Source organism: Rhinopithecus roxellana, chromosome 4 (genome assembly GCF_007565055.1).
Source record: "Rhinopithecus roxellana isolate Shanxi Qingling chromosome 4, ASM756505v1, whole genome shotgun sequence".
NCBI lineage: Eukaryota > Metazoa > Chordata > Mammalia > Primates > Cercopithecidae > Rhinopithecus > Rhinopithecus roxellana.
The window spans coordinates 13,926,043-13,939,853 of record NC_044552.1 but is presented as its reverse complement, the minus strand read 5'-3'; the positions used below and the strand labels follow the sequence as shown (position 1 = coordinate 13,939,853).

General features: G+C 41.2%; 1 protein-coding gene across 2 annotated transcripts in view; it reads right to left on the bottom strand.

The window, feature by feature from the left end:
- The window catches only part of F13A1 (coagulation factor XIII A chain), a 153,848-nt gene that overhangs the window by 55,274 nt on the left and 84,763 nt on the right, over positions 1-13,811 (bottom strand). For both annotated transcript variants that reach the window (XM_010371346.2, XM_030928163.1), the window contains exons 7-8: positions 8,348-8,522; positions 5,729-5,867 (exon numbers count right to left, since the gene is read on the bottom strand). In XM_010371346.2, coding sequence (XP_010369648.1) covers positions 5,729-5,867; positions 8,348-8,522 — 314 coding nt within the window. The remainder of the gene's footprint in view (positions 1-5,728; positions 5,868-8,347; positions 8,523-13,811) is intronic.

Genomic DNA, 13,811 nt, shown 5'->3' with positions numbered 1-13,811 from the left:
AAATGGATGTTGCAACCCATCAGAAAGGACACCGACCCTAAATGCAGTTCTACCAGGGCATCCTGGCTGGACACCGGTCCAGATGTGCTCACTCACATACACACTACAGGAGTACTGAATGAGTTTCCATCCACAAAGTCCTTTCGGAGCACTTCTGGGTTCCCTCTGCTGATTTGAAAATGAAACCCTATCCCATTTTACCACTCTGGCATAGCAAGCTAGGAGTTAATATCCTGACTGAACATGAAGAAAATGTTGAATTTTGACAGTATTTGTTTGTATAACTCTAATGTATAAAAAAGTTTCTATAATAAATTCTGTACAATTATCTCCACAATTATTGAAGAGGGTTAAAAAAATTCCACACCCATTAGGATGGCCATAATGATAGTAAGAAAAAACAGAAAAGTCATTTGCAAGAATATGAAGTTGGAACTTTAGTGTATTGCTAGTGGGAATACAGAGTGGAGTAGCTGCTTTGGAAAACAGTTTGGCACTTCACCAAAAGAAATTGAACATCGAGTTACCATACAACCCAGAAATTCCACTCTAAATATATGCCCATGAGAACTAAAAAACATATGTTCACATAAAACTTTTACCTGAATGTTCATGACAACATTATTCATGAAAGCCAAAAATAGAAACAACCCAAATATACAATGGATAAATGGATAAATAAAATCTGGTTTATCCACCCAATGAAATAGTATTCATCAATGAAAGGGAATGAGGTACTGATACATGCTACAACATGGACGAACCTTGAACACGTTAGGCTCAGTGAAGGAAGCCAGACACAAAAGGTCACATATTACATGATGCCATTTATAGGAAATGATCAGAACAGGCAAATCCGTAGAGAGAGAAAGTAGATTCAAGGCTGCCAGAGTTGGTGAAACGGGGAGTGACGGCTAATAGGTATGGCGAAGGGGACAGAAAATGTTCTGGAATCTGATGATAATGATGGTTACCCAAGACCACAAATATACTAAAAATGGCCCAGTGCCGTGGCTCATGCCCTTAATCTCAGCACTTTCGGAGGCTGAGCCAGGAGAATCTCTTGAGGTCAGGAGTTCAAGACCAGCCTGGGCAACATAGTGAGATCTTATCTCTACAAAAAAAAAATGTTTAAATTAGCCAGGTGTGGTGGGTGTGCCTGTAGTCCCAGCTGCTAGGGAAGCTGAGATGGGAAGATTGCTTGAGCCTGGGAGGTTAAGGCTTCAGTGAGTCATGATCTTGCCATTGCAATCCAGCTTGGGTGACAGACACCCTGTCTCAAAATAATAATAATAATAATACATAAATAAAAATATACTAAAAATTATGGAATTGTGTACTTTAAAGGAGTGAATTTTGTAGTATGTGAAATATATATATATACATATATATACACACATATTTATTTATTTATTTATTTATTTATTTATTTATTTATTTATTTATTTTGAGACACAGTCTTGCTCTGTTGCCCAGGCTGGAGTGCAGTGGCACGATCTCGGCTCACTGAAAGCTCCACCTCCTGGATTCACGCCATTCTCCTGCCTCAGCCTCCCGAGTAGCTGGGACTACAGGTGCCCACCACCATGCCTGGCTAATTTTTTGTGTGTTTTTAGTAGAGACGGGATTTTGCTGTGTTAGCCAGGATGAACTCGATCTCCTGACCTTGTGATCCACCTGCCTCAGCCTCCTAAATTGCTGGGATTATAGGCATGAGCCACTGTGCCAGGCTGTGAAGTATATTTTAATAAGGATGTTAATTATTTTTATTTCTTTATTTTGAGACCTAGTCTCACTCTGTCACCCAGGCTAGAGGAATACTGTGGCATGATCTTGGTTCACTACAACCTCTGTCTCCCAGGTTCAAGCAATTCTCCTGCCTCAGCCTCTCAAGTAGCTGGGACTACAGGCATGCACCACCACGCCCAGCTAATTTTTTTGTAATTTTAGTAGAGACAGGGTATCATCACCATGTTGGTCAGGCTGATCTTTTAAAATTGTTTCCATTTTGACTGTGACCTTTGTATAATGAGGTGATCAAGTTGGGCTCTTCCAAGGTGAGGCCAAACCGTTGCTGTCCCCCTGCCCCTCTAAGTAGCCCTGACTCCCTCCTAACTGAGCCCTCATATTCCTATTTGATGTTTGCACTGCAGCTAAACATTGAGCAAGCGTCTTCATTAAACTGTCCACAGTGATTCATAGTTGCCTTCCCCCCAGAGGTTACATAAAATTCAGAACTCATCAGCACGCTGGGGACAGGCGGCCAAAATTGCTCCTTCTGGGATCTGCTACCTTGCATTTGCCCACTTGGGGTTTCATGTGCTACCCTGGGATCTAATTACTCTGCCCACTGTGCCCTTCTGAGGTTCCTGAGTCCCCAGCCTTCTCCTGAACAGCTAAGGAGCCCAGATCATGGCTTCTGTTGGTGTCAATAGTGGGGCCACTCTTTGCAAAACTGTAGCCCCTCTGAGGTGAGGCTCCCTCTTGGAGGGAAACCTCCTTCATGCAGAGGACCTAAGGTGGCAAACCAGGAAGCAGTCTGTCCTTGATGGTCTGCAGTAATAAGGCTAGAAAGGTCACAGCAAGAGACAGAGCCAAACTTGTCACTCCTGGCTCTGGAGTGTGGCAAGCAGAATACACCCTCTTGTACTCTTCCTCTGAGCCTCTCTACTGGCTGATTTCTGGATTTGGTAGGCTGAGATTTGGCTGAGTCATGGAGAAGAGGACATCCTGAGTCACTGAGACCTAACTGGACAAATTGATTCATCACAAAGTGCGGACCACTGGGACCTGAGTGTTGAAGAAGAAATAGATGGTGGAGGATGAGAGATAGTTCTCAGGTCTCCTTTACTTGGAGAGGAGAGGGGCCCCAGCCAAATACCAGAGTGGGGAAGATAGGTTGAGGTGGGTGTGTCTGACCAGAGCCTGTGGAGGGAGGTAAGTATGAGGCCAATGGCTCCTGAGATCCTTGCTAGGAAATCCATCAGGCCACGTGTTGCCAGCCTGACCTCACAGAGGTCAGCTGATGCCTAACAAATCATTCCTACCCCCACCTCAGCCCCTGTTTAGCCTCCACGCTCACCCTCACCCTTCCTCACCAGCCCTAATGCTCAGGCAGCCCCTGCTTCTTACTAACTGAATCAGCATCAGGCCCACCTCTATGGTAAGCACTCTACCTGGATGACCTGATTTAATCATTATAGCCATCCCATCAGGAAATGGTAACTACTAAGATTACTTTCATTCTACTGATGAAGAAAATGAAGCTCAGAGAGGTGAAATCATTTTCTCAAACCCACACAGCAAGTAGCTGCCCAAGCCAGAGCTTGACAGAGGGGTGTGACTGTGGTGATCATGCCCTGGCTGGTATGTCTGGGGACAGCCATCACCAGCCTCCTCAATCCAGGAGGGTCTTAGCCATACTCTTATTTTCCTGGACCACCTATAACTTCTAAGGTGCATGGGTGTTTGCACTGGTGAGGCCAAGTGTCCGCTTCTTCTTTAAAAGTACCCCAATGTAACAGAAATAGTGAAGTCATCTTAGGACACTGGGCATCCCTCTTTTTCTGACCTCTTTGATGTACTTGGGTTGATGGAAACATATTGCCTCCAAGAAATTCCAGCTGTGTGACTAATAATGAAGGCAATAATAGCCGCTAACGTTCATTAGGCACCTGTTATGCTCAGCTCTGTGCTGAGTGAAGCAGGGAATATTGTTCTCTCCGCTTTAGAGGAGAAAAGAGGCACAGAGAGGTTGTGCCTTGCCCAAGGTCACACAGCTTGGGCAGTAACAGAGCCAAGCCTTGGCCTCAGATCCCATTGAGCCCTTTGATTCCTGTGCTTCGTGGTCTGGGAACGTCCTGAGTTGTGCTGGCCTCAGCCCCGCAGTAAGTCAGAGCATCTGATCAGGCATCTTGCGTTGAAAACCTACTACAAGACAGGCAAAGGAAGGGGAGTCTCGGGCAGTGGTCTGCAGTGGAAGGTGGGTGGGGAGTCCCAGGCCAGGAAGTACAGTCCCAGGGTGATGGGATATTTGAGTAAGGCAACAAAGGAACAAACGGTGTCAGGGAAAGGGGAAGTAATTTGGAGCAGGGACCTGATTGAAGAGGACAGGGTACCAAGAGCAAGATCTAGCTTCACAATTTTGTATTAATTCTGTTTAGGGCCTGTGGGGTTATTTGTTGGAGTGCCCCATAGGGACTTATTTGATGATGGGAGGTATCTGTCAAGGAGCTGGGAAGGATAACTTTGAACTGCACTTAACTACAAAGGCTGTGTGTGTGTGTAAGGAAGAGATATGGAGAATGCCAAATAACTATCTTTTTGTCATTTTTAACAATTGCAATGAGTTTTTGGGTGACTATTTTGGTCTGTTTTGTCATTCCATATACATGCAGGGCTGAGATATTATAATTCTGTATGCTTAAAGCGTTCTTTATATTTCTGTTCAATTTACAGAGACAAGGTTTTGTCTTACACGTGCCCTCCAGCTTACTACGGCTTAGCTCATTCCCTTCCAATGAACTGTACTGTTTTTAATTCATGGTAGCCCTTTGCTACTCATTCAGCAATTTCATTTCAACATTCTCCAATGAATGTATGCCTCTGCTGGTGGGTTAATACTGCTCCTACAACTGGGATCCATTCCTATAACATGAGGAAGTTCAGGCACTTCTAACTTTTAGTTTTGCTTAAAATGAACTTATAACTTCCTACCATCCCCATTTGGATACTTTTACAACAGACAGTGTTTTAGCTTTATTATTTGTGCATGAGACTCATTTTTGGCTTAGAAGTTCTACCTAGCTCAATGCCTGACCACAGAGGAACTTATGTTCCAATTTCCTCCCACACAGACCTTGATAAAAATTATTTCTATTTAAACTCTTAGGATTTTTTTCCTTTCTTCTTAGTGTATTGATTTGGACTTAGGGGGTCTCAAGGAAAAATAGAATTTCCCTGGGATCTTAAGCTCCCTCTAGCCAGTTTGTGGTAAAGCTGTTCAGGGCAGTGAGAGAACCCCACAGCTGGTTTTGGGGAACAATTTCAGCTTCACTCCCATTTCCATATCTCAATGAAAGGTGACAGTATAATCAAGGAGAATCTCATCTTTACATTCAAAAGGAAATCCTATACTGCTGAAGTTATTTAAAAGGTTTTGGCTAACGGTCAGAAGCACTTGGGTTTATTCCCAGCTCACCAGATGTATGACCATGAGCAAACCTTTTGGGGCCTCAGTTTCCTCATTTGTAAATGGGGATATTAATAACTTCCACCTGATAAAACTAAGAAGAATTGGAGTTGATCATGCAAGCACAAAGACTGATGCATAGTAAGTGCTTAATAAATGTTAGCTCTATTACTTCTGGGGCACTGACCCAGAGAACGCTTGGCTCCAGTGCTTCTGCTATTAATTGTAAGATTAATATATCAAGGTAGAGAGGAACTAGTATAGGCATATGCAGCAGCTAAAACTATGACCTTTTTTTTTGGTGGTTGCTATTATAAGGAATGATTGATTTTTATCACTAGGAACCCAAACTGTCTTTCAGTAACATTTCTAATTCATTTGCTAAGACATTCTTTGACAACCAGACTTTTCTGCCTATGCTATTGAATGGTCCTCAAAGCAGAACAGAAAGAAACATCAGACTGAGTCTATCTTGTGGTAAATGTGTAACATTACTATAATGTGACATCAACCAAAGCCATTGACAATCAAACTCACCACACTGAATCCTTGGTGAGTTTGGAATTCACGTTCCCATCTTCTTCCAAGAAGATGTCCATTTGCAAATTGGCATCATTATCATGGGCAGAGAAATAATTGGTAACAATTCTTGCTGGTATTCCAAGGCACCGTAAAACTACAGGAAAGGACAGACCACAGCTAAACACATCACCAGAATTTAATAAACACACAGTGAAAAAAAGTGTTCTTGTAGGGGACTTCCTTCCTGACCAACATGAAAAGCCCTTTGGACATGTTATCCTCAAATGTTGCATGCTGGAGAAGGGTGGTCATTCAACCCCATGGGGGTGGTAGAGAGGAATTTTGCTGTTGAATCCTTCAGAATTGCAGCTGGTGTCAAATGAAGCCAAGTAGAGTAGAATTCCAACAGGGTTCTAATTGTTTCGTTTCTAAGCTATGATCATCAACATAGTATTATTTTAGTCCCATGAATGGGACAATGTTCCTGAAAATACAATTTCAAAAACCCACTAATAGGAAGTTAGGAATTTACAGAGCAGGTCCTTGGTGGAATTTGCTCTCTTGGCCAGAATTTACTTTTGTTAACACGCATTGGAGGGTGACACCACAGATTCATTTTAATTGTTAGATAATAAATTACCCAGATACCTTTCTTGCCATATGTACCTATTGATTAAACTTAATCCAAATGCCCTCCCTGGCTCCCAGGATGCCAGACATCAGGGCTTATTGAAAATAATTCAGCTGACAATGTTAAGATTAATGACTTGGCTTGCTTTTTTATTTTCTCCTTCAGAATAGTTTAGCATTTTTAACCAGAGACTACCCACCTCCTTCAACAGAACAACCTTGGAAGTCCAAACTGGCAGTCTGGTAGAGATTCAAGGGTTCCCCTCCTTAAAGGACTTGATCTTAATGCCCCAAACAACATTGGCAGCTGCCACAGGCCTCCTGTTCCCATCTTCCTGTCTTGATTTGCAGCCCTATTCACACAGGGTCTTACCAATAAAACGATTGCAACTCTCCCTCTGTTTCTGGCTGAACACTAATTCACATTATCCCAGACACAACTTGGTCAAGAGTCTGCCTTACTCAATAATTTCAAGAAAGCGAGGCTTGACTTTAGGGCACCAGTTCTTCCTTCCCCCAGTTTCTATCTTCAGGTTTACTCTCATTGTGACTTCCCCACAGTGTGTTTCTGCCTTTTCTTAATTTACCACACAAAGCCTGCTTTTTATGCCAAAGACATGAATGGATATAAGGTGTTCACTATTTTATCTGGTTGTGAGCCTGAAGAAATTACACTGGCATAGTGAAACTGTGGGCATGCGGAGGGCTTGGGTCCTTTCTGTCTTCCTAAAATCATTTCACAAGAGTGGTTGCCTCTGTTGGGCATCTTTTGCCTTGTCTTGACTTGGGAGCCTCAAGGGAGGGGATGACCTCCAACCTTTAACCTACCATGAAGTTCAGGCTTTTATCTGGAACTTCAGAGACCAGTGCTTTTAGGGGACTATATTTTTGATTTTTATTGCTCCAAAGAAATACATATTCCTTCTTCCCTGGGTTATATTTAAATGGCTAAGAAAATAATCTTATCCTGTTTGATACTATGGGAAAACAAAACAAAACTCATGACTATTTTTTTGACTTCGATCACCAAGTGTTAGACTGTTGAGACTTTGAGCTAAAACAAACAGTTTTTGTAATCATTTTTTAAAATGACCTCCCTCCAGCCTCCAGCTCCTCCCTTTGTTTTTGATTTAAAAAATGTTAACTGGGTAAAACATTCTTTATTAATGAGCAGGCAGAAAGGACACCCCAACTTGAGCTTAATGTTTCTCCAAGGCTGTAGAAATGGCTTGTGAATGAAAATCGTTACCAATGATGAAGACATACTGAAATAAATGTATTTTAAAAAATATTCACTGAATTAATTGTAATATTGTCTGGGTCTAGAGAGGCAAATGCCACTTTGAAAAATGATGCATGACGCTAAAGAGAATAATTCTGTTCTCATATACTTTCGTCTACAGATTGGATGTTGGGTGGATTAAAAACTAGTAGGGAAACTGGAGAGGGAAAGATTGTTCATTATGTTCTGATCTCTAATTTGCTCAGGGGCATTGAGACGTGTAAAAATGAATATGAGACCACCTGCTATAATACTTTCCATAACTGGGATAAAAATTAAGTAGATATATTTATAAAATTCTCAATAATAAATAAATACACCTATTTATACAACTTCTCAATGACAAATAAGCACTATATATCTTTCCTTATATATTATTTTAGTTTTAACTGTTTTAGTTTTGTAAAAATGTGGTGGCTGAAAAGAAAATGGCTTTTTTCTCAACATTCTTACTGTAACTCTATTTCTTCGGGTGTTAAGTGATGGATTACACAGGAAATAGTCTATCATTCTTTCTATAAAGATTCTGCAGTCAAAGAGAGACTATGAGCATATTTGGCCCACTACAATTTAATTATGCATTGACTACATCCCAGAATGCTCACCCACAAATTCCATAGTGCCAACAGGGGCTGCGATGTCTCTTTGTTAGGTTATTGATAAAATGTCTTAAAGTGAAGTTTCCTTTACATTAAAAAGAAATTACTCAATTGGATACTTACATGTGTTAAAGACACCAGCAAAAACCCAGCATTGGCCATACCGGACTGGATTCTCAGAGCTCTGGTATTCCAACAGAATGTCAACGCTTCCAGTCCAGGCCGATGGGGGTACACCATAGGCATAGATATTGTCCCAGGATCCAACGAGGACACCTTCGTCATCTTTGGCATTCACCTAAATGAGTCCATGAGAAGTGAGAAGGAAGAAAGTTCATTTAGGTTTGTCTACTCCAGGCTATGCATGGCGTAAGCTATGGCTACCATTGCCTTCTATATGTTGTGCCCAGTGAAAAGAGTACACTTCTGTTCAGTTTACCATTACATTGTCAGAAAAAAAGATGCAAAAACTAAATGTGCAAGAGGAGACCAAACAACCAAGATTGCCTGTTAAATAGCATATTATTATAGCAAGGCAAAGTTGAATGGCAGATAGGAGGAGTGTGACAGCTACCTGATTGGAAGAAGACATACACAGGACACTTGGTTTGGGCTAGAATAGTGCTCAAGAATGATGTGGGGAAGAGAGGAAGAAGACCTACAAAAGATAAAAGCTCAAGTAGGGATCTTGACCACTTGGAAAGAGAATTCAAAACTCACAAATGAGAAAGTAGTGGTTTAATGGATTTTGACTTTCATTTTGAGTGGTAATTCTAATAAATTGAAAAAGTTAACAGATGTTATCATGGAATCATTAAGAGTTAAGAAAATAGATTAACAGATTCCCATGGGATGCTTACAGAGGATTTTTGTTTTTGTTTCTCCTTTTTCTTTCTCTTTCTTTTCTTTTCTTTTCTTTTCTTTCTTTCTCTCTCTCTCTCTCTCTTTCTTTCTTTCTTTCTTTCTTTCTTTTCTTTCTTTTTTCTCCTTCCTTCCTTCCTTCCTTCCTTCCTTCCTTCCTTCCTTCCTTCCTTCCTTCTTTCCTTTCTTCCTTTCTTCCCTTTCTTTTTTTATAAGGTCTCGATCTGTAATGCAGGCTGGAATGCTGTGGCACGATCATGGTTCAATGTAGACTCAAACTCTCAGGCTCAAGTGATCCTCCCACTTCAGTCACCCAAGTAGCTAGGACTACAAGTGCAGCTCGGCTAATTTAATTTATTTTTTGTTTTTGTAGAGCCAGGGTCTCCCTATGTTGCCCAGGCTAGTCTTGAACTCCTGGGCTCCAGTGATTCTTCTGCCTCAGCCTCCCAAAGAGTTGGAATTACAGGTGTGAGTCACCATGCCTGGCCCAGAGTTTCTTGTTTCCTTTGTAAAATTCACTTAAGTATTATTTTTATGATTGTTTAAACTGATTAAAGTTTTAGAGTTTTCTTATGGTTTAAATATGGAAGAGACTTTAGCAGAGAAAGGCAATCTTGAATATCTGGAAAAACCTGCCACACCTTCAGACTACACTCATCTTGTAGCAGCAGACCTAACGTGCAGAAGCAAAGACCTTTTGTGTTTAGATAATAAAACAAAGGCCAAGAGGTAGCAGTTCCAAAGCACCTTGCCAGTTTTTTTCTGGGCACTGCTGAATCTACCTCTCTTGGTGTAATGTTGATCATGTTTAATTACAGTCAGAAGAGTCTAGGTAGAGAGACCAGGAGCTTTTCCAAAAACTGGTGCCATTTCAACAATATTTACATTGACATTACAATGGTGTGGAGCCTTGCTGGTTGAGGCATTCATGAATCAGCAATGTTGGCATTCCCTGGGAGCTTGTTAGAAATGCAGAATCTCAGGCCCCTCCCAGAACTCTTGAATAAGAATTTGCATTTTAATAAGATCACTGGGTGATTTGCGTGCACATTAGTTTAGAAGCACAGGTCTGAGTTATAATGCAAAGACATTAGTAAGCAATGTGAAACACATGATTGAAGCATGTGTGTTTTGATTATGAAAATCACAGAAGAGACATTAAAACATGGTAAGCTTTTTTGTGTTTGCTGCCTCACCAACTAACAACTCAGCCTCATCACCTGCCTAGACCCCTCTTTTTGACTTGGTGTGTCTAGTTGTAGAGAAGTCTACCTTCCCCACTGGTTTATCAGTTCATCGGGGGCAAAGGAAAAAAAATCTTCATCTTTCTGAATTTTACCAAGGGTTAGCAAAGACTGGGTGCTCAGTAGTTGTTCACCAATCACTTGTATAGTCAACAAGGAAATGTACATTTGAGTAAGAATAAGACCTTCTGCTTGGAGAGAGATGGACAACAAACCAATCAAGTGGAAGTAAAGATTACTGATATTAAGACAGAAAAATGTAGAGGTAGAGTGGGAACCTGAGGAAGGGAGTTATCAGTTAGGTTGGAGGGTGGTGGTGGTGATGCTGGGGGCCTAACAGAGGGAGATGACACGCAAACTGGCCAGAAAAGGTCATCTACATAGGGGAAACAGTTTTAATAAATGCGTAGTGTCATGAAACAATATGGCAGGCTCTGGGACCTGTTAGGAGCTCTGCATGGGTATTATGTAAGTAGGCAATAATGAATGAAATAAAAAATACTAGAAGAAAACATTCAAGATGTGCAAGCATCTTGTACTGTGAATGACAAACCCTTCACTGAAATGTGAGATTTACTCTGGCACTGAGTGGCATTTCCCAAGGACGGTCCCTTCTGGGGAGTGTTGTCTAGAAGATCACTATTCAATTTGGTTTAGACATGCTATTTTCCCCCTTTAACTCTGTGTCCAGTCAGGTTAAAGTGAAGAAGAACTTTAGTAACCATGCTGTTAATTTGTTCAATGTAGGAAAAAAATGAACTCTTTGGGGGTCTCTAAAAGACCTTGTTCAGCTAATTGCAAATTCATGCCTTTGATATAAATTTTGACTTTAGCTTATAGAGTCATGAAATTACTAGGGTGCAGCAGGCTTTAGCCAAACGTTCTGGCCATATTAAAGATCAGTACTTCTCCTTGCAGTTGGATTGATTATTTAAAAATCTGTATCCGTTATCATGAAGATTGAAGAATGTCTTGGTAGGCTATCATGTGGCTGGGTCTTTGTGGGTAGGTAGGTTTAGCTTTGAACTCACATTATCATTCCCTTATCACTGAGACATAAAATAGGCTCTATGAATTTCAGAGGTAAGGGCTCTTAAACTGTGGTCCTGATAACTGATTTTCAAACAGCCATTAATTACAAGGGCTATTTATAGCATAGGGCTGAACTCAATCAGCTAAGGGGAAGAGTAAGGAAAAAAAGCTCTGTCCTCTACAGACCTTTTAATTGTTACTGCTGAGCTGTTCCCTGTTGCTAGATAAATCACAACTCTCATTTATTAGCATTTGGGCAGATTAGCTACTGTTTTCTAATTAGAACATTGATTTCTGGGGAGCTCAGGCCCTGTAAGAGGTAAGTTTTTAGTGACAGATGTAAAGGGTTAAAATAATATCTCCTCTCCCAAACAACAAGATATGCTTGGAGGACACTTCGAGGACATGTTTGTCCTTTTTCATGCCACAGTTGGCTGTTTTAACACCCTCTCATGAACTCAGGGTTTGACCAGTGGCAGAATAGTGTCTTGGTCTTAGGTCACTGGTGGTCAAGTAGACAATACAAGTGCAGGACTATGTACAGGAGGCATTATTCAACTTCATTAAGGCTACACTAAATTGCCCTCCCATATTACCTACAAAATTGGAAAAATTTTCAAAAACCCCTAAAAGTCATTGTCAGCAACCTCAGTGGCATAATATAATGCAATACACTTCAAAACATGGTGCCAAGAAAAGATGAAGATCGTGGAGTGAAGCAGAGAGACAACATGGCTCAGCTCCGAACCAAAAACCTGAGATTTCTAATTTGTATTTCAAAATCTAGCAAGTAATACATATAATTAAAATGCTGATCTTTTTGGCCAGGCATGTAATCCCAGCACTTTGAGAGACAAGGCAGATGGATCACTTGAGGTCAGGAGTTCAAGACCAGCCTGGCCAACATAGTGAAACCCCGTCTCTACTGAAAAGACAAAAACTAGCTGGGCATAGTGGCACATGCCTGTAGTCCCCACAACTCTGGAGGCTGAGGCAGGAGAATTGCTTGAACCTGAAAGAAAGAGGTTGCAGTGAGCTGACTGCACCACTGCACTCCAGTCTGGGCAACAGAATGAGATCCTGTCTCAAAAAAAAAAAAGAAAAAGAAAAAAAAAAGCGAATCTTTTAATTGTTCTGAACAGAATGGTGGAAACATCTGCTGTGGAGAAACGAGTGAAAAAGGGTCTCCACCTTAAAAGAGGTAGAGATTCTGGAACACAATTGGGAAATAATACAAGCCGAGAGTATCCCCCAATGGAACTGAGATATAACTCCAGTTAGCGGGGTGGGTTCTGGAATGACACATGTAGGAGAATCTTAACGGAAAGAGCAGACCCTAAGCATGCTACCAAAGATTGTTCATCTTCTTAAACTGTACTCTTCACTCCAATCTCTTGCAGAGTACTGAAGAGTAGATAGAATGTGGTACATTGGCCTCAAATTGTAGTTCAGAGGAGTTATCAAACTAATTTTAGATTGAGAAGAGAGAATTTCATTTATTACAGCAAATAGAATGTCAAGAGACAGGAGTGATGCAAGTTTAAGCAGAAATGAAGGGAAAGGAAACTGCACACAGAGGAAGAGACAGAGAGAGAGGGAAATATCATGAAAAAATATACGTAGAAGAAAACAAAATTAAGGAGCATAAGTCATTTTCTCACAACCTTTTAGGAGATCACAGACCAAAGGCAACAAATTAAGGATCAAATCATACCATTACAGAACTAATAATAAATTATAAGCTGCAAGAAACAGAATACATATTATTAAAAATAAAAATTAATGACATAGAAGAAAACTTGAGATCATCAAAGAAAATACTAATAAAAAACCAAAGTAATGAATTATTTAGAGAGATTCTAATAGTTCCATAGTTATGGAAAACAAAGATGATACAACATTAGGATAATTAGTGTCCTTAAAATAGAGAACCCAAGGATTTGGACCATGATGGTGGATGGGAGGCAGGACTAGATTGCACCTCCGGACAAAGCAGCATGTGGAGGCTTACACTGTAAATTTCAGCTCCAGGTCGACTGCAAGAACAAACCAGCAATCCTGAGAGGACCCACAGACTCTCTGAAGGAAGCAGACTCCTCCTGCAGGACCCGAGAGACGCCCCCACCAAATACTATGAGTGTCCCAACTGCGGAAGTGGGAAAGGGAGACCCTCCTCTCCCGAACACAAATCTCCACTGGAGAAGCTGAAGGTCTGTTTGTGGGTGAAGGTTCAGACTTCCCCTGGAGCTGAGTCAACCTGGAGAGCTGAGGGAAATACAGGGGTAGAGAAAGTAGCAGAAAGGCCCTGGGAGCTTGCTGGGTCCCCTAGCAGGCCATCCCTGCCTGGCACCACAGAGATCCATCAGAAGGGTGGACAGAGGAGCAGAGGGTAAAACTCCACATGGAGAAGGAAATCTCTAGCTGAACTTTGTAGCAATTTGAATGGGGTG